Raw genomic sequence first — 25529 nt, forward strand, 5'->3', positions numbered from 1 at the left:
GTTCTTAGATCTACCAGGCAGCTGTTATCTTGTGTTAGGGAGCTGCTATCTGGTTACCTTCCCATTGTTCTGTTGTTAGGCTGCTGGGGGGGAAAGGGAGGGGTGATATCACTCCAACTTTCAGCACAGCAGTAAAGAGTGATTGAAGTTTATCAGAGCACAAGTCACATGACCAGGGGCACCTGGGAAACTGACAATATGTCTAGCCCCATGTCAGATTTCAAAATTGAATATAAAAAATCCTGTTTGCTCTTTTGAGAAATGGATTTCAGTGCAGAATTCTGCTGGAGCAGCACTATTAACTGATTCATTTTGAAAAAAAAATGTTTTCCCATGACAGTATCCCTTTAAATATATTGATAATGGGTTGAGTGCAGAGGACTTTTTGTATTTGCCCTCTTGAATTGTGTCTGGCTAAATAGTGTGATTTATTTGTTTTAAAAATGTATTTAAATTAATTGATGTAGCATGTATTTAAAATTTGTTTCAAAATTAATTTTTTATCTACGCAGTGGTGCAAAGGGCCCCATCATAAAATAATTTTAGGGACCCCCAGGCTTGGGGAACAATTTTTGACACAAAACAAAATCAACACATCAGTCAAGAGCCCCCACCAGATACCTAACAACCTTTTATATTACATATGTGGATTTTATAACCTTTAAAAGAATCCGTCAAAATTCATTCTAACCGTAATCCGAAAATGTTAAAATTGCATCCGTCAAACCTTCCCTATAGTAAAGCTCAATTTAACTACTCATCTAAATGAACTCGTTTATTTTAATTACATATGCAAATGCAATTTGTATTTGTATTTGAACAACGAAGGGGAATCCCTAATCCGCATATATATTCCGCCGCAGGTAATGATTTCTTTAAAGGAATTATTCAAAGTCATGTTCTGAAAAATCAACACCCCTTTTCATAAAAATCCAGTTATTAACATTAGAGAGGATTCGTTTCATAGATTACTGGAATAGGATACTGGAAGAAATCTATTAATTAAGAAGATTGATTGATAGATTTGAAAATTTAAAAAAGAAATTCTAAAATGAACTTTGTAGAGCTACGTTATTCATATTAATGACATTTTCAGAATTAAATCTTTTTTTATTTAATTGTTTTTAAATAAATATTTAATATTCTGTAGGTAATTTTGTTTGTTTCTATTTTCAATTTACTTTTCATCCATGCTAGCTTTTTATTTTTATTATTTTATTTTTATTATTTTTAAATTATTTACAAATCTACATATATGGGGATGCCAGATCAAGGAGAGGCAAGGTATAAATTATAATATACATAAGCAATAATATCTTCCTTTTATTTGCTGCTCGGACACATAATTCATCTCTCTCCGTTCATGACACATGGGGGCAAATTCACTAAGCGCCGAAGCGCGCATTTTCGTTACTGCGCAAATTCACTAACGAACGCTGGCGTAGTTTCGCTAGTGTTACTTCGCACCCTTACGCCTGGCGAAGTTTCGCTAGCGACGTAACTACGCAAATTCACTAACGTGCGCAGTGTACTGAACGCTACCTTTTACGCTAGACTTCCTTCGCCACCTCAGACCAGGCGAAGCGCAATAGAGTAGATAGGGATGGCTTCAAAAAAAGTCCAAATTTTTTCTAAGTCCCAAAAAACGCTGGCGTGTTTTCTACATTATGGGTGATAGGCTGAAAAAGATTGAAAATTTTTTTGGGGCTCCCCTCCTTCCCCCTACATCTCCTGACTCATGGCAACTTACCTATACAGTGGGCACATGTGTAGGGCAAAATAAAAATTTTATTTGATGTTTTGAAGCTTTTCTAGGCATTTGTAGTGCTGATACGTATTCCTCCATTGAAATTTGAATTTGGCGGCGTATGCAAATTAGCCTTCGCTAGCGTAACTTCGCTTCACTTAGTGAATCAACACTAGCGCAACTTCGCAACCTTACGCTACCCCTGAGCGCAACTTCGGATTTTAGTGAATTTGCGAAGCACTGGCGAAACTACGCCTGGCGAAGTGTGGCGAAGTGCGGCGAAGTGCGGCGAAGTTACGAATCTTAGTGAATTTGCCCCATGGCCTTTTGAGTTAAGAATGTGTCTATGGATCTTATTAATTAAAATCGGAATGTTACAATCACGGCGCCATCCTCTTCTCTTTGGTAATCTTCGGGTCTTCTTCCTTCCCTTCAGCTATTTCCGTCACTTTCGGCACATGCGCAGTTGTCCGGAACCGGAAGATTGCTTCGACAACACATGCGCTGATACGGCGCTTACTTTCAGAAGAATACCGAAGAGACTAAGATGGTGCCCGTGAGCGCAGCTGCGCTTACTCTGCAACGAGGGGTAATCACAGGATATGGGGCAATTACTGGAGTCATCAACTGTGCGGGCGGAAGTAGGGATAGGGGACTATGTAGGGTAGGGGCTAGTGAGTTTTATAATATGGGGGGTAGAATTCTCCTTTAAGTCTACTAGAAAAGTATGTAAACTTGAAATGAACCCAATAGGCTGGTTTTGCCTCCAATACGGATTAATTAGTTGGGATCAAGTACAAGCTACTGTTTTATTAATACAGAGAAAAAGGAAATCATTTTTAGAAATGTGGATTGATTGGATAAAATGGTGTCTATGAGAGACGGTCTTCCTTTGGATAATGGGTTTCCTGATAATGGATCCCATACTTGAATACAGATTGCAACCACTGCACAGAGGTCCTATTTGGATCAGATTTTTCCCCACTGCGTGCAGAGGTCCTGGATGCATCCTAGATAATATGACTGTAAGTTTGGTCAGGTTTGGGTTTTTCCACTGGGAGGTAGAGTAGAATCTAGAAGAGGTTTCTGCTCTGCTGCAGTACTTTCTGGTATTGGTTGGCCATCCAAAGTTACATTTCTTTCTTATGCTCTCCTTTTGGCTGCTCTTTAATTCTCTCTTGACTATGGCCTTTTCCCTATTTTGTTCAATACTGCTGCTTTTATAATATTTATCTCTTTTGTTCTCCAGTTTGTTCAGCCAGTGAGTTCCTATTATATTAAAATCTTCGGCTTGTTTCTGTGTAAATCGAGTGGTGGGTTCCGTCACCGTGTTGGAAGTGTGAAGAAGATAAGAACATCCAAATTTGTAAGAGGACTTAGTCATAAAAAAATGTTTCAACCCGAGCTGACAAAAAATCCCACACTTCTCTCTTATTTAGATGGATGAGTGTCTTCAAAGACATCAGAAGAACATATTCTGTATTGTTCAATCAGTTGAAATGAAGCAGGAAGAAAATGAAGATCACGCACACAGTGGGTGTCAATTTGGCAGAAGTACTGGGAAAAAAATATGATCTCCGGAATAACTTTGACATTATGTGACAGAAGGAAACTAAAGTTTGCGCACACGACAATGTGGCAAGTGTTTGCTCCTGTAGGAAGCAGCCAGCAGAAAAGCCCTTGGACATCCCAGATATCTCAGAAGGCTTTTTGAATAGCTGCTCTTGACCTGGGTCGCAGGTGGTTAATCTGTTTTTAGCAACAATCTGTCTGGCAGGCCCATAGCCCTGAGTTGTGTGTATTTCAGAGTGTCACTAAGGATATCTAGTTAGGTTCACAATCAACTATCACAGCTGATGCTCATTAGCGTGCCTTCCTTTCATAGAAGGTCATTTATCACATTCTGGAAGACTATGCTCAACTATGTCAATTAAAAAACTTCAAATGAAAGCAACTCTTGTAAGCCTACTAGAGATCATTCAACCTGTATAACACTTTTATTTGTGAAGGCGTCTGCCTTCAACAAGTTATCTTCCCTTTTGGAAATGTCCAGTGAAGAGAGATAGTTCTTATATTATCAGACATTGTGGAAGGTTAGAAATAGAAATGTATAATACACCAATATGGGTATCTAGGAAGCTGCATTCAACTGGTAGTGCAGGTGGTTTATTGTGTGGCACCTCCCTATTTTGGTAGATGGTGGTTTCATTACCAGGATTCCTTTTGCTTTGCATACATATGAGGTCTCCTCACTCAAAATGTTTTTCTTGTGGAGAAACATCTGAAATTGCCCCAATTATATTGCTATGGGGGGTCCTTTCCTTTTCCTTCACTTTTCCCATTCCCTTTTCGTTCCCTTTCCCTCCTCTTCCATTCCTCTTCCCTTTCCTTCTCCTTACTTTTCCATTCCCTTTTCCTTCCCTTTGCTTCCCTTTTCCTTCCATTTCCATTCCCTTTCCCTTCCTTTTCGTTCCCCTTCACTTCTCTTTACCCTTACGATTCCTTTCCTTCACCTTCCCTTTCCTTTCTATTCCCCTTCCCTTTCCCTTCCATTTCCTTTCCTTTCTCTTCCCTTTTCCACCCCTTTCCCTTCCATTCCTTTTCCTTTCCCTTCCCTTCCCCGTCCCTTTCCTTTCCTTTTTACCATTTAGACACCCAAAGGGTCACCCACTTAAAACTGTCATCTTTGGCTGAATACCTTGAGTGTCTTTGTTGTAAACACAACACTGAGCAAAAGTACTAGAGTTTTTCAGGTGGAAAATGATCTAGTTATTAAAGTGAATGTCAGGCAGCAGAGCCTTTCACGTCTAAAACAGCTGTTTTATGGATCAGTTTTAGGCAGTCAGATTTTCCTTTCATTTCATAAACATGCAAAGAAATATCATGGAACCCTAAATATACTGTATACTCTCTCTCTGTTGAGTCAAAGAATATATCCTTTCTATTTTCTGACACTGTGCTTCGATATAGAAATTTTGGGCAGAGGATGCCAAATATGAAGTCTTCACTCCCTAACATCAGGTCTGTTGATCCATACATTTTATGGCACATATAAAGCCCTAAATGACTGTTGATGAAAGTACTATACTATGCCTTCCTTCTCATGTGGAAATCCATACCTTGTGAAATAATATGTAACAACCAATGTGAAATAAATCAGACTTTTTGTTAAATCGATTTATTAAACATTCCCTACAGTTTCCTTAAAACAACACTCCACTAGCACCTGCCCAGATATGCTCCTTCCCATCAGTGCTTGGTTTCTCATGTTTTTGGCATCAACCAGCTTATTTAGAATTTTTTTGCAAGTGCAAAATTCCACTCAGCCCAATGCACATAGTTCCACTCAGGATAATGCACATAGATGAGGAGGTCAGGAATTAGCTATTTTTGTCGTGCACGCAATGCTCATCAACCATTCAGACTGCATGGTCTGTGCAATGTATATGAGGGAACAGCAGACAATAACAGTTTTGCTTCCCTTTAAACAACACAGTTAAAATTAAAATATTTTTAACCCTGAAAAATACCATAACTAGAAGTCTGAGTTAGAGATGAATGCTGCTCCGGATAAGAGCAATGTAGCTGCAGCAAGTTGCATAGACGCAGGTGATTTCTTTAGGGAGCCATCAGAACAACATTGACTGAAGAGACTTGCGGACACTCGCCATCTCTTGCTGTTGCTGAGAGGGAAAATAAAGATAAAAGTTACCTTTTTTTATTACATCCACTATATTTATGAACAAAAAGTGGGGAGGGGTGTACCGGAAATAAGGTACCACATGATAGGGGTCATTTATCATGAATACAAGTTATTAAAGGGGTGGTTCACCTTTCAGTTAGCTTTTAGTATGTTGTAGAGTGGCCAATCCCAACCAATTCAATTGGTCTTCAGTATTTATTTTTGATTTTTTATTTGCCTTCTTCTTCTGACTCTTTCCAGCTTTCAAATGGGGGTCACTGACCCCATCTAAAAACAAATGCTCTGAACGGCTACAGATGTATTGTTATTGTTACTTTTTATTACTCATCATTCTATTCAGGCCTCTCCTATTCATATTCCAGTCTCTTATTCAAATCAGGGCATGGTTGCTAGGGGAATTTGGACCCTAGCAACAGGATTGCTGATATTGCAAACTCAAGTGCTGCTGAATAAAAAAGTTAAATAACTCAAAAACCCCAAATGATAAAAATTAAACCGATTGCAAATCTAACAGCACATTAGGGGGTTATTTTAAAATCCGAATTTATCTCTTATTTTATTTTAAAAAAACAACCACCAAACTCCCATGCTCGATTTTAGCTTATTTATTAATAAAAAACTCTATCTAATCGGATCACGGAAAAACTCGATAAAATAGAACGAAAACTTGAATCGCTTTAATTTTTCAGGCTTTATCACGAATTGCTCGAATCTTTCTGGCTTTTTTCCTGAATCGCTTGAATTTTTCGAAAACCCAGAAAAAGTCAGATTTTTGAGCTAAACCCTGCGCAGACTGCGGATTCTTCAAATTGAGATAGGTGCCTCTCCCACTGACTTATACAGGACCTGATTTTGAGATTCTGGCTTTTTTGCAGCATCGGGTGTATAATAAGGGGCATGTTTACTAACATTGGAGATAAATATCTGGAGAGATTTCTGGAGATGTTGCCCATAGCAACCAATCAGATCTTTGCTTTTGTTTTCTAACTTATAGAAGGCTCTTTAAATCTAATTGCTGATTGGTTACCATGGGCAACATCTCCAGAAATCTCTCCAGATATTTATCTCCAATGTTAGTAAACACGCCCCTAAATCTCGAAAATGTCAAGGTTTTTTTTCCTCTGAAAAAGCAAAAAAATACTTTTTTTTGAGATTTTTAACATTCGGATTGTAATAAATAATCCCCTAAAATTAAATTTAAAGGTGAACAACCCCTTTAATGAATGCCGTCAATTCGCACGACAGCTGTGTCCGTTTTTACACGGCCACAACTACGGGTGCAGTTATAATTGAACGCGAATGTATTGCAGCGCAGGGTTTCTACTTACAGTGTCCATCATAATCTTTTTCTGCAGCAAAGCCATTTCCTTCTTGAGTTCGTTCTGAGCGCCACTTAGATGGTTTTCATGAGTCTTTTCTAGGTCACTCACACTCTAAAAAAGCAAATTTCATGGAAAATGACCCATACTAATAAAAAAAGCATCTAAATCTGGCAAAGTTAGGGAAACTATAACACTCATAACCCGTCATTTAGGGGCCGATTCACTAAATTCGAGTGAAGGATTCGAAGTAAAAAAACTTCGAATTTCGAAGTATTTTTTGGGCTACTTCGACCATCGAATGGGCTACTTCGACCTTCGACTACGACTAAGACTTCGAATCGAAGGTTTCGAACTAAAAATCGTTCAACTATTCGACCATTCGATAGTCTAAGTACTGTCTCTTTAAAAAAAACTTCGACCCCCTAGTTCGGCAGCTAAAAGCTACCGAAGTCAATGTTAGCCTATGGGGAAGGACCCCATAGGCTTTCCTAAGTTTTTTTGATCGATTCGAAGGATTTAATCGTTCGATCGAGGGAATAATCCTTCGATCGTACGATCGCAGTATTTGCGCTAAATCCTTCGACTTCGATATTCGAAGTCGAAGGATTTCAATTCCTAGTCGAATATCGAGGGTTAATTAACCCTCGATATTCGACCCTTAATGAATCAGCCCCTTACTGTCAATTCTATAAACCTCACCATATAGTGAGAGTGTGGTGCTGTTCTCTACGTCTTGAAATACGGGAATTGATTTTTTTCTGTGATAACTCATTATTCCTGCTCAATAAGCCTGCATTTTCGATGAATACAAAGAAAGTGACATACCTTTAAAAACTGTTCGTGGAGCTGCTTGATTGTCTTGAGTCGCTGGCTCTGAACTATTCTTGCTTGTTGAAACAGTTTCTGCTGCTGACGGAACATGTTCTATTGTACAGAGAAAAGAGCTCAAGAACAAACGCCGGCTTTGAAAGGTGCCTTCAAATACGGTACCTTTAAGCCCGACGCCCGATGACCAACCATTGTTAAAGGGGACATAAACCTCCCACGTGTAAAATTGCTCTGAGTGCTCTTCTGTGCACCTTTGCCGTCTACATTATTTCTTTTTGTTAGAATTTACTACAGCTGAAGGCTCTGTGAAGAAGTACGGGGAGCGGAATGTCTGCTGCTGATCTGCTACCCTTCACCCCGACTTAAAGAAAAACTATACCCCCAAACGATGTAGGTCTCTATAACAACATTGCATAAAACAGCTCACGTGTAAAACCCTGCTTCATGTAAATAAACCGTTTTCATAATAATATACTTTTTTAGTAGTAGGTGCCATTGGGTAATCCTAAATAGAAAATTGCCATTTTAAAAAATAAGGGCCGCCCCCTGGGATCATACGATTCACGGTGCACACAAACCAACCAAGCATGTTAGGTCACATGAGCCAATTAACAGACAGAGCTCTGTCTTTTGCTTCCACACTTCTTCCTGTTACAGTTGGGGGCCGATTCACCAAGGGTCGAATATCGAGGGTTAATTAACCCTCGATATTCGACTGGGAATTAAAATCCTTCGACTTCGAATATCGAAGTCGAAGGATTTTAGCGCAAATAGTTCGATCGTTCGATCGAAGGAATAATCCTTCGATCGAACGATTAAATCCTTCGAATCGAAAGATTCAAAGGATTTTAATCCAACGAGGATTATCCTTCGACCAAAAAAACTTAGGAAAGCCAATGGGGACCTTCCCCATAGGCTAACATTGAGTTCGGTAGGTTTTAGATGGCGAACTAGGGGGTCGAAGTTTGTTCTTAAAGAGACAGTACTTCGACTATCGAATAGTCGAATAGTCGAACAATTTTTAGTTTGAATCCTTCGATTCGAAGTCGAAGTCGAAGGTCGAAGTAGCCCAAAAAACACTTCGAAATTCGAAGTTTTTTAATTCGAATCCTTCACTCGAAGTTAGTGAATCGGCCCCTTTAGAGTTGTAGTATTGTAGTCAGGTGATCTCTGAGGCAGCACACAGACCATCACAAAATGGTGGTTCAAGTAAGAGATAAAAAGGCAATATTTACTTAAATATACACACCAGATTCTTTCAAATGCCGCTTAATTTGATATAAACTATCTGTTGCATAAGTATTCATTTTGGAGGTGTAGTTTTCCTTTAAAGGGGTGCTTCCACTTTAAGTCAACTTTTAGTATGGTATAGAATGGCTAATTTTAAGCAACTTTTCAGCTGGGTGCAAGGTACGAGACTGGACCATAGTTGTCTCTTGAATCATACGCCATGCTTAACAAGGATTGGAATATATCAAATATGGCTTTAAAAGTGGGCTGGACTTAATGATTCAAAGTTCATTTAAACAAGAATCAATATAGTATTGGGGAGGATGCAAAATTTTACCAAACATAAATAAACTTATTTTAGGGACCCTGAGAATTGGGTGTATTTTACTCAGGCAGTTCCCCCTTAGTATTTGGACAACTAGGTGGTCCTTTAGTATACCTGGGCAGCTATGTCTCCCTTCCTGGGTCCAATGGGATTACTCTAGGCAGGGTTTGCCCACTAGGTGGCACTGCTTAAAGGGATAATGTCATCGGAAAACATGTTTTTTTCAAAACGCATCAGTTAATAGTGCTACTCCAGCAGAATTATACACTGAAATCTATTTCTCAAAAGAGCAAACAGATTTTTTTATATTCAATTTTGAAATCTGACATGGGGCTAGACATTTTGTCAATTTCCCAGCTGCCCCTGGTCATGCGACTTGTGCCTGCACTTTAGGAGAGAAATGCTTTCTGGCAGGCTGCTGTTTTTCCTTCTCAATGTAACTGAATGTGTCAGCGAGACATGGGTTTTTACTATTGAGTGTTGGTCTTAGATCTACCAGGCAGCTGTTATCTTGTGTTAGGGAGCTGCTATCTGGTTACCTTCCCATTGTTCTTTTGTTTGGCTGCTGGGGGGAGGGGGGAAGGAGGGGGTGATATCACTCCAACTTGCAGTACAGCAGTAAAGAGTGATTGAAGTTTATCAGAGCACAAGTCACATGACTTGGGGCAGCTGGGAAATTGACAATATGTCTAGCCCCATCTCAGATTTCAAAATTGAATATAAAAAAATCTGTTTGCTCTTTTGAGAAATGGATTTCAGTGCAGAATTCTGCTGGAGCAGCACTATTAACTGATTCATTTTGATAAAAAAAAAATTTCCCATGACAGTATCCCTTTAACAGTATAAAGGGGTTTAGCCCCATGTGTTCAAGATCTTTCCTGGGACCTTACCTCACTGTGAGGTGTTGTAGGTCCAGGGCTTCCGGTGAAACAAGTAGTTAGAATTAGTTAACGATAGCAAGTTCTGGTTATAGTTGCTCTAGGAGCAATAGCGAGGCTCAGGGTAGAGGAGAAGTAGTGGGGTTAGGACCCATGGTGAGTACATCACCAGCTCAGGGATTCAGTAGGTGAGGTGAGGACCAGTGAGGGTGCCAAGACCCAAGACCCCAAGCTGATTATTCCTGGGTATGAAGCTTTACTCTCTAGGAGGATTTTTGCCCCAGGAGGTGTTTATAACTTCACCTGCTAAAGAAGGGATCCTGTTACTGATTGACATCAAAGTGCCTGTGAATGCCTTCATTGCAACTGTTCTTTGTACATAAACAAGTTATTTTGCTGCAAGAATCATCTCTGTGATTGGATCCTTTGCTGCACTGAACTACACCAGGTACCAGGAGTTGCAGGGAGTTGCACAGGTACACTGGGGTCCTGGGCACAAGTCAAGCAGTTTAGCCTGGTCACACACACACAGCCACAATACACAGAAAAAGCACATTATTCTGACCATAAGATACTGACCGTTAACTTTTCCTCTTGCTCCTCTGCTTTTTGAACATCAACTTCCCATTGCTGGAACAAATCCAGGAACTGCTGAGAGTACTCGTTGCTCAGCTTCTGCCTGCAATAAAGATTTAAAGGGGTTGTCCAGCTTTAAGTTAACTGTTAGTATGATGTAGAGAGGGATATTCTGAGACAATTTGCAATTGGTTTTCATTTTTTATTGTTTAAGGTTTTTTCGTTATTCGGCTTTTGTATTCAGCAGCTCTTCAATTTGCATTATAAACAATCAGGTAATAAATAAGAGACTGGAATATGAATAGGAGAGGCCTGAATAGAAAGAGGAATAGTAAAAAGTAGAAACAATATGGGGCACATTTACTAAGGGTCGAATATCGAGGGTTAATTAACCCTCGATATTCGACCATCGAAGATTGAAGTATTTGCGTTAAATCCATCGACTTCGATATTCAAAGTCGAAGGATTTACCGCAAATACTTGGATCGAACGATCGAAGGAAAAATCGTTCGATCGAACGATTAAATCCTTCGAATGGAACGATTCTAAGGATTTTAATCCATCGATGGAAGTATTTTCCTTCGTTCAAAAAAGCTTAGAAAGCTTATGGGGAAGGTCCTCATAGGCTAACATTGGTGCTCGGTAGGTTTAAAGTGGCGAAGTAGGTAGTCAAAGTTTTTTTTAAAGAGACAGTACTTCGATTATCGAATGGTTGAATAGTCGAACGATTTTTAGTTTGATTCGAAGTCGAACTCGTAGTCGAAGATCGAAGTAGCCTATTCGATGGTCGAAGTACCCAAAAAAATTCTTCGAAATTGGAAGTATTTTATATTCGAATCCTTCACTTGAGCTTAGTAAATGTGCCCCTAAATGTGTAGCCTTACAGAACATTTGGTTTTTTTTTTTTAGATGGGGTCATTAGATGGGGTCAGCAACGCCCATTTGAAAGCTGGAAAGAGTCAGAAGAAAAAGGCAAATAATTATAAAACGATAAAAAATGAATGATGAAAACTAATGGAAAGGTTGCTTACAATTGGCCATTCTATTACATACTAAACGTTTACTTAAAGGTGGACCCCCCCTTTAAGTTTAAGATTTTGATACAGTGCTTAAAGGGGAAACTGTCAGTGAAATAAAATTGTAACTGACATTGGGTGCTCACAGTGACATCATATCCTGTATGCCGAAAAGTCTTAAAAGTTCTAAAAAAAATGCTGGTGTTTTTAAAATTTTGAAGCGGGATTGCCTTCAAAAGTTCTAACTCTTAAAGATTTTTGTGTTAACATTTTTTCGTCACCAATTTGAGGGGCATGGAACATTTGTTTTAAGGTGGGTTCAAGTCTAAGACATTAGAGGATCTTTTTTGTCTGTATTTTGCTTCCTTAGACATTTGTAATAATTAGTGATGGGCGAATGAATGGGCGAATGGGCTTGAATTTGCAGCAAATGTCAACGTTTAATTTTTGTGGCGAATAATTTTGGACCCACATTAGAAATTGCAAAAATTTCGAGCTGCACAATTTTTTTGTGAATTTTTCAGGAAACTTGCAAATTTTTCAGCGAAGTGAAACAGGAGAAAATTGCCCATCACTAGTAATAATAAGTGGCCACTTCAAGTGGCCCTCCCCTCTGTCACTTCCCTCCACTCTGTCCCTCCCCTGCCCATTCCTCTGTCCCTCCCCTCTGTCACTCCCCTCCCCACTCCTCTGTCAGTCCCCTCTGTCCCTCCCCTCCCCACTCCTCTGTCCCTCCACTCTGTCTCTCCTCCCCACTCCTCTGTCCCTCCCCTCTGTCACTCCCCTCTGTCCCTCCCCACTCCTCTGTCCCTCCCCTCCACTGTGTTTCTCCCCCCCACTCCTCTGTCCCTCCCCACTCCTCTGTCCCACCCCTCTGTCATTCCTCTCCCCTCTGTCGCTCCCCTCTGTCAATCCCCTCTGTCCCTCCCCTCCCCATTCCTCTGTCCCTCCCCTCCACTCTGGCCCTCCCCTCTGTCCCTCTCCTTTGTCACTCCTCTCCCCTCTGTCCCTCCCCTCCCCACTCCTCTGTCCCTCCCCTCTGTCACTCCTTCCCCTCTGTCCCTCCCCACTCCTTTGTCCCTCCCCTCTGTCCCTCTCTTCTGCTCCCCCTGTCCCTCCCCTTACATTTCCCGTTTTTGCTGACCTTCCCAATTTTATGGCGCCCTAGTTGCCTAGGGCACCCGGTTGGCTTGGCCGCGGCCCTGCCTAAGCATAAGAGCACTAATGAAGTTTTACTTGACATGAAATGCTCGTGCTGATGAATTAACTCTAGTGAAACTTCGCCAGCGTTCGTCTGCTGAGACGCAACTACGCATTTTAGTGAATTATCGTAGTGTAGAGTAATGAAATTTCACCTGGCGAAGTGGTGCGGAGTGTGGCAACCGAAAATGACTAATAACTAATTGAACCAGTCATATTTATAAATGTTAAAATGTGCACTTTAGAAAAAACATCAAATCTCACCTGTCTTCTTGCTGTGTTTTCCAAACCTGCTCAATCTTCATGTTACTGGTTTTCAGAGAAGCCTTTGTGTACGTTTCCAGCCGCTTCCTTTTTGCCAGGAGAGCTTTGCTGATATCAGCTGTAATCAAGGTGGAACCACCATACACATTTTAATTATATTATCTTAAAAAAAAAACCATGAATAAGCTGTTCTGCATCTTTCCCACAGTCTGATGCTGCTGGGTCAGTACATCTGGCTTTTATATTGATGCCAGTCAGAGCCGTAAGAGGGCAAAGAGGGTCTTTATGGGTCATTAACACATGACTTGGATGCAAGGGCAGGGGCAATCAAAGAGGGTTATTCACTAAAATCAAAATTGATCTCATATTTTATTAAAAAAAGCATTTCCAAACTGCCATGCCCAATTTTTCTTATTTTTTAAAGGGCTTGTTCACCTTCCACACTTTTTTCAGTTCAGTTGTTTTCAGATTCTTCCCCAGAAATAAAGACTTTTTTCAATTACTTTCCATTATTTCGTTTTTACTGTTTTTCCAAAATCTAAGGGGAACATTTACTAAGGGTCGAATATCGAGGGTTAATTAACCCTCGAATTCGACCCTCGAAGTTAAGTCTTTCGAATTCGAAGGATTTTGGGCAAATACTTTGTTCGATTGATCAAAGTAAAAATCGTTCGAAGGATTTTAATCGAACGATCGAACGATTTTTCTTCGATCAAAAAAACCTTAGGAAAGTGATGGGGAAGTATGTAGTCAAAGTTTTTTTTAAAGAGACAGTACTTCGACTATCGAATGGTCGAATAGTCGAATGATTCTTAGTTCGAATCGTTCGAATCAAAGTCGTAGTCGAAGGTCGTAGTAGCCTATTCAATGGTCGAAGTACCCAAAAAAAACTTCGAAATTCAAAGTTTTTTATATTCGAATCCTTCACTCGAGCTTAGTAAATGTGCCCCTAAGTGTAAAGTTGAATGTTGGTGTCTCCGATGTTTGAGTCTGGCAGCTCAGTAATTCAGGCGCAGACTCTAAACTGTTACAATTTTACAATTTTAGTTGATCCATTTCTCAGCAGCATCTGTGGAGTATTAGCAACTATTGTATCAATTCTAACAGCTGCCTGTAATGAAACCAAGAGATTTTACAGGGCAGTTTACAGGGTCGGCGACCCCCCCCCCTCCCAGAGCTGCTTCAGAAGGCGAAAAAAGACTCTTTTACACGTTAATATTAGAAAAATGGTCACACATAGAAAACAGAAAGTAATTGAAAAAAGTCGTTATTTCAGGTGATCTATTTGAAAACAACTAGTTGTTTAAAGGTGAACAACCCCTTTAATAAAAAAAACAACTCAATTTAATCCCGGAAAAACCCCATAAAATTGATCAAAAATCCGAATCACTCAAATTTTTTGGTCTTTTTCTCAAATTGCTCTAATGTTTTAATCTTTTAAGTTTTTGCCTGAAAACCCTGAAAATTTGGATTTTCGGGCTAAACCCAGCACAGACCACGAAAACTTCAAACTGACTTATGTGTCTCTCCCATTGGCTTATACAGGACCTTCGACAGGTCTGAGATGGCGGGATTCATTATATACCCCCGAGGATGGAAAAAGTCCAAATCTGAAAATCCAGCATCTCAGAACTGCTGGGGGATTATTTATTAAACTCTGATTGCAAAAAAAAAAAATGCGTGTTTTTTACTATAAAATCTGATTTTTTTAGTGAAAAAAAACCCCACAAACTTTTTCGGGATTTATTATATCCTGAGGATGGAAAAAGTCCAAATCCGAAAAACCGGCATCTCAGAACTGCTGAGGTTGTATATAAGTCAATGGGAGAAGTCCCGAAGATATCTTGATCTGCACTGGCTTTCCTGCAATAATCTGAAGATTTTGTGGTTTTCGGGCAAAAATCTGAAAATCAATAAATAACCCCCTTAGTGTTGGTGATACTGTAACTGCACTTACCTTTACAAAGCTGGCGGCGGTCCAGGGGGGCCACATCACTAGCCCAGAGACTGCAATTGCATTCTCTCTGCTCTAGAAAAGCCGAATTCCCGGTTTAATAACTGGACTTCGACTCTTAGGGGATTATTTATGAAACTCCCAATGCCAAAAACCCAAAAAAGTCATGGTTTTTTTTTTTTTATAAATCCGATTTTTTTGTGGTATTTATTATTTTCCCCCGAGGATGGAAAAAGTCCAAATCGGAAAATCCGGCATCTCAGAACTGCTGAGGTTTTATATAAGCCAATGGGAGAAGTCCCGAAGATATCTTGATCTGCGCTGGGTTTCGTGCAATCACCCAAAGAATCTGAGTTTTCGGGTGGAAAATTCAAAAAATTCGTACGATTCTGTTTTTTTCCCTTTTTTCCCCTGCCAGGGAATTGTGGCTGATAGAGCTGCATCCATTAGATGAGACAACCCCATGATTTATAAACCTATGGCAGTTTCCCTTTTTTTATTTATTATTTTATTGACTAAAAATGTTCCTTACATTGCCCTTGAATAAGAAAAAAAATATATACTTACCCCCAAATCTTTCCAACATATCCTGCACTTCATTCCTAGCAATTAAAATATATGGAAAGTGTAAATGTGCAACCCAAAAAAAGTACTGATACTTTGACAATATAGGGCATCATATATTGCTGTGATGGGTGGTATGATACAGTGATGGTCTGAGACAATTTTCTGTTAGTCTTCATTTTTTTATGGCATTTGAATTAATTTGAGTTTGGGTTCAGCAGCTATATGGTTGCTAAGATCCAGTTTACCCTAGCAACCAGGCAGGGGTTTGAAAAAGAGAATGGAAGATGAAGAGGAGAGGGCCTGAATAGAAAGATAATAAGGTAACAATAATAATAATGTAACCTTACAGAGCAATCACTTATTTGATTGCCGGGTCGGTGACCCCGCCCTTCCATATGAAAAATAGTAAGAGGCAGAAGAGGAAGGCAAATCATTCCAAAAGGATACAAAATTGAAAAGTTGCTAAGAATTAGATATTCTATAACTAAAGGGGGGTTTAGCTTTAAGTTAACTTTCAGTATGCTATAGAATGGCTAACTCTAAGCAACTTTTCAATTGGTCTTCATTTATTTTCTATAGTTTTTTTTTTTTAATTATTTGCCGTCTTCTTCTGACTCTGTAAGTCTACTTTGCTGATTGGTGATTAGGAAAGTCATGGGGGCAAATGTACTAATCGGCGAAAATTCGCCAGCGACGGCTTTGCAGGCAGCGCAACATTTCGGCAAGAGAAAATTCGCTCTGACAACGCTAATTCAGTAATATGCGAAGTTGCGTCCACGGCACCGAACGCTGGAGAAGTTGCGCAGGCGTTAATTCGGCAAGCAGAGTGAAGTTGCGCTAGCGGTGGCTAATTTGCATACGGCGGGAAGTTAAAGTTGAATGGACGTATATGTTGCAGCAAATACATTACATTACACAAGTCCAGGGAAACTTAATAAAATAAAATAATGTTGTTATATTGCTCTACACATGAGCCCACTGTATAGTTTATGTGCCATATGTTAGGAAATGTAGGGGGGAAGCCGGTTACCCCAAAAAATTTGTACGCTCTTTTGCATCCTATTACCCTGAAAAAAGGAAAAGTCGCCAGCGTTTTTTGGGACTTACAAACATTTTCAACTAAAGTTTGAGGAAGTCCTATCTACTCTATTGCACTTCGCCTGGTCTGAGGAGGTGAAGGCAAGTCTGGCGCAAGAGGTAACGTTCAGTAAAATCCACATATTAGTGAATTTGCGTCGTTACGTCCATTCACCAGAACGCAACTTCGCCTGGCAATTGAGTGCGAATAAGTGCCAGTCTCTTTTGCTGGTGAAGTTACACCAGCGTAGTAAATCGTCGAAGTACCGAAATGACATCACGCTGGCGAATTCTCGCTAGTGTTAGTCGCTTCGCCCTTTAGTAAATTCTCCCCATGGTGTGTTTCTCCAAATTTCAAATAATTGGTTCGGGCACTATCTGCAAAGCATTCGGGAAGCTAACTAGGAGCACTTGACCAGGTTAGGAAGTGGGGCAGGCAAATGGAAGGTACAATGGGGTGGTTAGTGGAAGCAGGCAAGGAAGGGGTTAATGAGATGAGTGTTAGTGCGACAGGCTATAGAACAGATGGAGAGAGTAGTTGAGTAGGGTCAGGGAGGGTTAGGAGGGGGGTTCTAATAATAAGGGAGAGAGGCAGTGGCACAGTGAATGGGATCCCACCCTGGATATTGGCCTAGGGTTAGAGACAGATATATGTTTTGGGGTCCTTTATTCGTCACAGCTTAAAAGAAAGCTTCTATGGGTTTAGCGGTCTGTGCCCCAGATTGATGTATAATTGGGACAATGTTGGTGCATGGTCTTCTTGGGCAAGGGGTTCCAGTAGGAGATATTATAGTTGCGTGCTCCCCACGCCATATTTATATAAAGGCACTGGTGGGCAGCTTTGGATGCTTATCTCAAAATTGTTACAAAAGTATCTCATCTGCAGCTGTGGCTGTTCTGGGCTCTCTGCCAAAAGCCAATTAAGTCTGAAACATTGTTTCTTTTTCTGGCTGTTTAGTGCAGAGAAAAACGGGACTTTCCAGTACAAATGAGGGACTGCGGATTGAGCTGTTAAAAGAGGGACTGTCCCTCTAAAAACGGGACAGTTGGGACCTGGCCCTTCATGTGGTTGAAGTGATATCATGGGCATGTGCAGTTCACAAGCTTTAGAGGGTGCAGTAGTGTGGTACCAGACCTAAATACAGAACTGCTGATCCCCGATGTTGCAGAAGATGACGGCACGATGGATGGCCTGACTCTAGTATGTGATAGGGTGTTTAGACTGTAAGCTCCTTTGGTGCAGGATGAGAATGACGTATAATGTCTGTAAGTCACAGTGAAAATAGGTCTGGGCTATATAAATAACACATAATAAATATCAATGTAAATATAGAGCCATTACCCCACGTGCTCATCCTCTGCTCCTTGGTTTGAAAAAGATGAAGGTCTTTTCTTCGCGTGTTTATCGATTATTGGGGTCTCACCTAGGAAAAGAATCAAAGAGGCTGCTCTGATGTTCTTCTGCTTAGGAAAGATGTGAGAAAGGTTTCTAATTTTATTCCTAAGCAGAAGAACATCAGCCTCTTTCTTTCTCCTGACAACTTCCTTGACTACTTGCTGGTCAGACTGGTGGGAAACTGACCAGCAGGTGGCGCTGTTGTAACAAAATTCATTCATATTAACAGTACATGTATCCCTTAATATCTTGGAATTAAAAAAGAATAAATAATGAATGTACATTACAAAAGTGCTTAGAATAGCCCCTTCATCAATTTTACATTCACTTATTTTTAAGGTTTACTTATCCTGTAAACCCGGGGTGTCCAACCATTTTGGCTTCCCTGGGCCACATTGGAAGAAGAAAAATGTTCTGGGGCCACACTCGAAATACACACAAACACTAACGCTAACTTTCGATTCATTTTATTGTAAAAGTAAAAGAAAAGAGGGTCTCATAAAACGAGTGGGATTTTTGACATTGTGTTTGAGAAACGACTGTATCAATATCTGGTTGAATGGAAGTAGTTGCAATTCTCAGTGAATTCTCAAGGTGCTCATCAGATCATTTGCTTCTAATTTTACTCTTAGGGGCCCATTCACTTAGCTCGAGTGAAGGAATAGAGGAAAAATAGTTTGAATTTCGAATGGTCGAATATGGCTACTTCGACCATCGAATGGGCTACTTCGACCTTCGACTGCGACCTTCGACTTCGAATCAAACTAAAAATCGTTCGACTATTCGACCATTCGACCATTCTCTTTAAAAAATTCTTTGACCCCCTAGTTCGCCACCTAAAACCTACCAAGGCCAATGTTAGCCTATGGGGAAGGTCCCCATAGGCTTCCTAACAATTTCCTGATCGAAGGAATATCCTTCCATCGATGGATTAAAATCCTTCGAATCATTCGATTCGAAGGATTTAATCATTCGATCGAACGATTATTCCTTCGATCATAGGAATAGCGGTAAATCCTTCGACTTCAATATTCGAAGTCGAAGGATTTAACTTTGATGGTCGAATATCGAGGGTTAATTAACCCTCGATATTCGACCCATAGTAAATGTGCCCCTAAAAGTTTACTTACGGTGAACCACCACTTTAAATATGTAAGTAATTACAACAAGGCTGGACAATAAGTTCTATTTAAGACATGTATTCTCACCATACACACTTTCTCTCTCTAGGAGTAGAAGGACATCAATGGGGATATTCATGTCTAAGAGGGCCACCAAATAGTATGTGGGCAAAACATACATTTAGGGGGTTATTTATCAAAATCCGAAAATATCTCATTTAGGGCATGTCAGTGGAGAGATTTCTGGAGATATTGCCCATAGCAACCAATCAGATCTTTGCTTTTGCTTTCTAATTTATAGGTTGCTGTTTAAATCTAATTGCTGATTGGTTGCCATGGGCAACATCTTCAGAAACACCAAATCCGCATGGGTTATTTCCCCTTGTTTATCAATACATTTTTTCAAAGATTTCCTGTGCAGGAAAAAACTCGTGAAAAATTCGGAACGGACAAATTTTTCTTTTTTTCCACTCCAAAACTCTGATTTTTTCGGATTTTTGTCCAAAAACCACGAAAGCTTTGGATTATTGCACGAAATCCAGCGCAGATCAGGATATCGTCTGGACTTCTCCCATACGTATACAACATGACTTATATACAGCCTTCGGCAGGTGTGAGATGCCGGATTTTCGGATTATGACTTTTTCCATCCTCGGGGTATAATAAATCTAGTTATATATAAAAAATTCTATTTTTTTGAGTTTTTGGCATTCGGACTTTAATAAATAACCCCTATAATGTGCTATTTGACTACAGACTTGCTCAAACAGCATTCGTTTTGAGTGAACGTGAGAAAGAATTGTGTGCTCCTCTACCCTGGTCATCTGGCAATTCATCACCCGCCAGCAGATGAAAGATTCAGAATAAACAGACCAACTGCAGGATGGTCGATGGGACTATATACCGTAAGCCCAAAGAGGTAGACAATATGGTCAATATCTAAACTGCCTCTTTCCAGCCTGTCAGTAGTGATGGGCGAATTTATACGCCAGGCGTGATTTTGCATAGAATTTCTACATTATTGGCGGCGAATAAATTAGTGAATTTGCGTCGAAGTTGACGTCGGCGTCAAGATTCATGTTTCATGCTTTTTTAACACCCGTTTCGCAATTTTGTTCGAATTTCGTGGCGAATCGAAACAGGACAAATTCGCCCATCACTACCTGTCAGTGCAAAGGGCTTGCACAAGGCACAAAAGAACATTATCTCCCCTGTATTGACAGGTTTGCTCACCGTTTTTTGCGTCTTCCTCTGATCCACTCAGATCTTTTTGCTCAATTTCATAGGATTGCATTAATTTCTGTTCTTGGATGATCTTAGTAGATTTCCCCGCTGCCTTTCTTCCAGCCGCCATGGCATCTAGTATTGGGGGACTGTCTGTAGGAAAGAGCAACACTGTGAATTTAATGGCATCACTTACTCGTGTAGCTCTGTGGAAATGAAACACGTGGTGATGAGTCACAAATAAATACATTGCTGAATCTGTTCAAATCATAAACCCCCAAATAAATACAGTTTGTTAATACAAGTGTTATGTACTGAATGGGTTATTCTTAAAGGGATACTGTCATGGGAAAACACGTATTTTTCAAAAGACATCATTTAATAGTGTTGCTCCAGCAGAATTCTGCAATTGAAATCCATTTTTTAAAAGAGTAAACTGATTTTGTTAAATTTAATTTTGAAATCTGATATGGGACTAGACATATTGTCAGTTTTCCCAGGAGCCCCCAGTCATGTGACTTGTGCTCTGATAAACTTCAGTCACTCTTTACTGCCATACTGCAAATTTGAGGGATATCATCCCCTTCCCTCCCTCCACCCCCAGCAGTTAGGGTTGCCACCTTTTAAATAAAATTTCCACCGGCTGGTGGTGGGGACAGGAACATAATGGCGGACCGTGACGTAAAAAGGGGCAGGTTGTGGCGTAAAAGGGGGTGGCCGTGACATAAAAGGGGGTGTCCATGACATAAAAGGGGGCGGAGCCACACTGTGCGATGGGCAGAAGTCGTCAAAAAGGTAAGTTTTGAGCGGATTGGGGGACGGCCAAGGGCTTTTGTTAGGGGTATTACAAATTTACCGGGATCTACATTGCCGGTAAATTTGTAATAACGGCCCCTGCCTTGGCAGGTGTTTTACTAGCTAGGCCGGTATAATACCGGCCGGGTGGCAATCCTACCAGCAGCACATCAGCAGAACAATGGGAAAGTAACAGATAACCCCTCCCTAACACAAAATAACAGCTGTCTGGCAGATCTAAGAACAACACTCAATAGTAAAATCCAGGTCCCACTGAGACACATTCAATTAGGAGAAACAACACCTGCCAGAAAGCAGTTCCATCCTAAAGTGCTGGCTCTTTCTGAAAGCACATGACCAGGCAAAATGACACTTGCTGGTTCAGGAATTTTATATTGTAGAGTGAATTATTTGCAGTGTAAACAGTGTCATTTAGAAATAAAAACAACAGGGTGTGGGTACATTTCAAGGGTGAGCTGCTATACAGTCCCTTCCGGCCATGTTGAGACCGATCAGCTCCCTGTTGCCAAAGCAGGATTTGTTATTTATGCAATATCTCCCTCAACCCCAACAAATATGTTCCATGATTCATTTTCTGCAACAGGCTTGTGACCCCTTCTCTCTTTCTCTCATAACCAAAACCACTACCTTCCACTATGGCTTTCCAGACAATTTCCTTGTACAGGTATGGGACCTGTTATCCAGAATGCATTTTAATAAGCTAGACATTGGTGTTTATTATGATGTTGGATACGCTGAATGTAATCATAGTCACATAGTGAGTTAGGTTGAAAAAAGACAGACGTCCATCAAGTTCAAATGTTTAAGTCTTTATATTTATAACCTGCCTAACTGCCAGTTGATCCAGAGGAAGGCAAAAAAAATCACATTTAAAGCCTCTCCAATTTGCCTCAGAGGGGGGGGGATTCCTTCCTGACTCCAACATGATCAACTTGTACTATGAGCTATCTTCCATATCCCTGTATTCCCTCACTTGCTAAACACCATCCAACCCCTTCTTAAAGGACAAGGAAAGTTAAACTAAAGAAGTAGGTAGAAATGTTGTACATGATGTTTTGTGCTTCTGTACCAGCCCAAGGCAACCACAGCCCTTTAGCAGTAAAGATCTGTGTCTCCAAAGATGCCCCAGTAGCTCCCCATCTTCTTTTCTGCTGATTCACTGCACATGCTCTGTGCTGCTGTCACTTACTGAGCTTAGGGAGCCACTCACAATATACAGTACACATAGAATAGAAATGTCACAATATAAGGCTGATTAGTAATTAATACACATAATTACTACATGGCAGCACAGAAACCAGTGCAATTAGCATCAGAATTTAATAATCAGCAAACCTGTAGCATCAGCTTATATTACAGCCAGGGAAGCTCATTTTCTGCTGGATAATTAGTGACGAGCCCTAAGCTTAGCTTCTCAACAGCCAATCAGAGCCCACTGAGCATGTGAGTGTCACAGACACTTTCCAAGATGGTGACCCCCTGTGACAAGTTTGAAGTCCTGGATCGTTGCTGCTATTGACAAGCTGAAACTTAAGCCTCGTGCAATAAATTCACTATATAAAATATGCCATTTTTAGCCACATACTTTTTAGGGTTTAGTTCTCCTTTAAAGCTATCTAATGTATGAGCCTGTAAAACTGATTCAGGGAGAGATCAGCTCTCACTGTAACAAACCCCTTCCCAATATTTAGCTGAAACCTCCTTTCTTCTAATTGGGATGGGTGCCCGGCTCGTGTCAGCTGCAAGGACCTATGGGTAAATAAAGTATTATCAGTAGGTCCTTCCAGCTAACAAGAATGGAATTGAAGCACATTTATTAGTGAGACTGCTCCCATATAAGATCAGATAACTTGTAAGGCCAAAAATGTTCTTCAGTTCTGTAGTCATTTCGTGATATTGAGGGTTCGCATTCGGTTTGGCCGATTTGGGCAGAAGTGAATTCAGCATTTACCTGCGGGTCGGGCGGGTTCGGGTCGACCTCGTACCTAGCCGGTAAAATACCTGCCAAGGCCGGGGCCGGTATTACAAATTTACCGGCAATGTAGCTGCCGGTAAATTTGCAATACGATCAAAAGGAGCCCTCGGCCTGCCCCCAATCCCCTGCAACTTACCTTTTCTTTTGCCTCTTCTAGCGTCCGCGGGTCTCCGTTGCATGGCCCCACCCCTTTTGCCGTCATGCCCCACCCCTATTGACGTCACACCCCGCCCATTTGAGGCCCCGCCCCCAGCAGCCGGTAAATTTTTTTTATAAAAGGTGGCAACCCTACTCATACTGCTCCTCGCGGGTGGCTGGCGGGTTGAGCTCTTCTCCTGCTCTCCCCGCCCGCCACCTTCAAATGCTGGCATCCGACTCTGCTCGCCCCGCCCCTTTTGTGATGTCATTGTGATGTCATCAGCAGCGCGGGTCTATAAAAGGACCCCGGAAGCACGGGTGCGGGCGGCAGTTAGGGGCGGGTGCGGGTCAGGAAAACCCTGCCCCGCACATCACTAAGCAGCGCCCCTTTGACATTTCTGGGAGGGAACATCTGTAGGGGAGGTGGGCTGTGTCCATTACTGACAGGAGGGGACAGACTCAGTCTGACAAAGTCTGGAAAGAGGAAGATGGAAAGTTACAATATGTATATAGTGTAGGGAAAACATGGCTGTAACTCACTGACCTGCAATGGGACAAAATGGCAGCCAGGCCTGTTCTGTGTCATGAGAGACTTCCAATGAGATCAGCCCAGCAAGGTGCAATGCATTGTGGGTGAGGAGTTATTTCCTGTTTCAGGCCTCTGTGGCAGTGGTTGCTATGGCAATGTCATTACATCCCCAGCCCCTCCCACTCTGCTGGAGATTCACACTGTGGCATTTTGGAGGGAACAAAAAACTGAAGGGAAAAAATAGGCATTTAATATGAAATAACAATAAATTCTATATGTGTAATGACATATAAGGCCAGACACGAGGGATTCCTTCAATAAACACAAGCAACTCGGCTGCACTAATTGCAAACTGATTGGTCAGGCCGGGAAAAGTGACGTTATTAATATTGAATAAAGACAGAAATATAGTCAGCCCCGTAACCTTACTACTCAGAAGCGGCTTATGAAAGGGCATATTGAGGTGGCAACTACATAACTCCAAACTTTTACTAAAATATCCCTGATTTTTCACATTGGTATAAGGATTATCTGGAAAAAGTATAGCTTTTTTTTTGTTTATATTTATTTATTTTACACATGTGTTCGTCACATATGAAATAACATGCCATTTTCTGTGACAGTATGGCGTGAAATTAACTGCACACTTTTATACATATGCTGATTATTACTGTGACTGTGGGATAGCAGGTATAGTAGGGAGAGATGGTGCCTATAGTAACAGTGGATAATAGTCTCTGGGAAGGGAGTGTGACTGTGGGATAGCAGGTATAGTAGGGAGAGATGGTGTCTATAGTAACAGTGGGATAATAGTCTCTGGGAAGGGAGTGTGACTGTGGGATAGCAGGTATAGTAGGGAGAGATGGTGTCTATAGTAACAGTGGATAATAGTCTCTGGGAAGGGAGTGTGACTGTGGGATAGCAGGTATAGTAGGGAGAGATGGTGCCTATAGTAACAGTGGATAATAGTCTCTGGGAAGGGAGTGTGACTGTGGGATAGCAGGTATAGTAGGGAGAGATGGTGCCTATAGTAACAGTGGATAATAGTCTCTGGGAAGGGAGTGTGACTGTGGGATAGCAGGTATAGTAGGGAGAGATGGTGCCTATAGTAACAGTGGATAATAGTCTCTGGGAAGGGAGTGTGACTGTGGGATAGCAGGTATAGTAGGGAGAGATGGTGCCTATAGTAACAGTGGATAATAGTCTCTGGGAAGGGAGTGTGACTGTGGGATAGCAGGTATAGTAGGGAGAGATGGTGTCTATAGTAACAGTGGGATAATAGTCTCTGGGAAGTGAGTGTGACTGTGGGATAGCAGGTATAGTAGGGAGAGATGGTGTCTATAGTAACAGTGGGATAATAGTCTCTGGGAAGGGAGTGTGACTGTGGGATAGCAGGTATAGTAGGGAGAGATGGTGTCTATAGTAACAGTGGGATAATAGTCTCTGGGAAGGGAGTGTGACTGTGGGATAGCAGGTATAGTAGGGAGAGATGGTGCCTATAGTAACAGTGGATAATAGTCTCTGGGAAGGGAGTGTGACTGTGGGATAGCAGGTATAGTAGGGAGAGATGGTGCCTATAGTAACAGTGGATAATAGTCTCTGGGAAGGGAGTGTGACTGTGGGATAGCAGGTATAGTAGGGAG

The 25529-nt window shown here is 41.0% G+C and overlaps 1 protein-coding gene across 2 annotated transcripts; it reads right to left on the reverse strand.

Moving 5' to 3' along the window:
- Nucleotides 1-4909: 4909 nt before the first annotated feature.
- sycp3.L (synaptonemal complex protein 3 L homeolog) lies at nt 4910-24022 on the reverse strand. Of its 2 annotated transcripts, XM_018256350.2 has the most exons (9): nt 23902-24021; nt 20438-20581; nt 18030-18111; nt 15611-15645; nt 13090-13207; nt 10613-10712; nt 7598-7696; nt 6779-6883; nt 4910-5430 (listed from the first exon to the last, which is right to left on the reverse strand). In XM_018256350.2, the coding sequence occupies exons 2-9, from the start codon at nt 20556-20558 to the stop codon at nt 5377-5379; spliced, it is 714 nt and encodes a 237-aa protein (XP_018111839.1). In that variant the 5' UTR covers nt 20559-20581; nt 23902-24021; the 3' UTR covers nt 4910-5376. The 2 variants fall into 2 exon arrangements, with proteins under 2 accessions (XP_018111839.1, XP_018111840.1); XM_018256351.2 differs by lacking the exons at nt 15611-15645; nt 18030-18111 and having other exon boundaries at nt 23902-24022.
- Between the last annotated feature and the right edge of the window lie 1507 nt (nt 24023-25529).

The sequence above is a fragment of the Xenopus laevis genome, chromosome 4L (genome assembly GCF_017654675.1).
Source record: "Xenopus laevis strain J_2021 chromosome 4L, Xenopus_laevis_v10.1, whole genome shotgun sequence".
Lineage (NCBI taxonomy): Eukaryota > Metazoa > Chordata > Amphibia > Anura > Pipidae > Xenopus > Xenopus laevis.

Coding starts and splice junctions, on each gene's coding strand:
- sycp3.L (XM_018256350.2), bottom strand. CDS start 20,558: ATGGCGGCTGGAAGAAAGGCAGCGGGGAAATCTACTAAGATCATCCAA. Junction 10,713..13,089: donor AAAACACAGCAAGAAGACAG/GTGAGATTTGAT, acceptor TCTTTATTGCAG/GCAGAAGCTGAGCAACGAGT. Junction 7,697..10,612: donor AGCAAGAGGAAAAGTTAACG/GTCAGTATCTTA, acceptor TCTGTACAATAG/AACATGTTCCGTCAGCAGCA.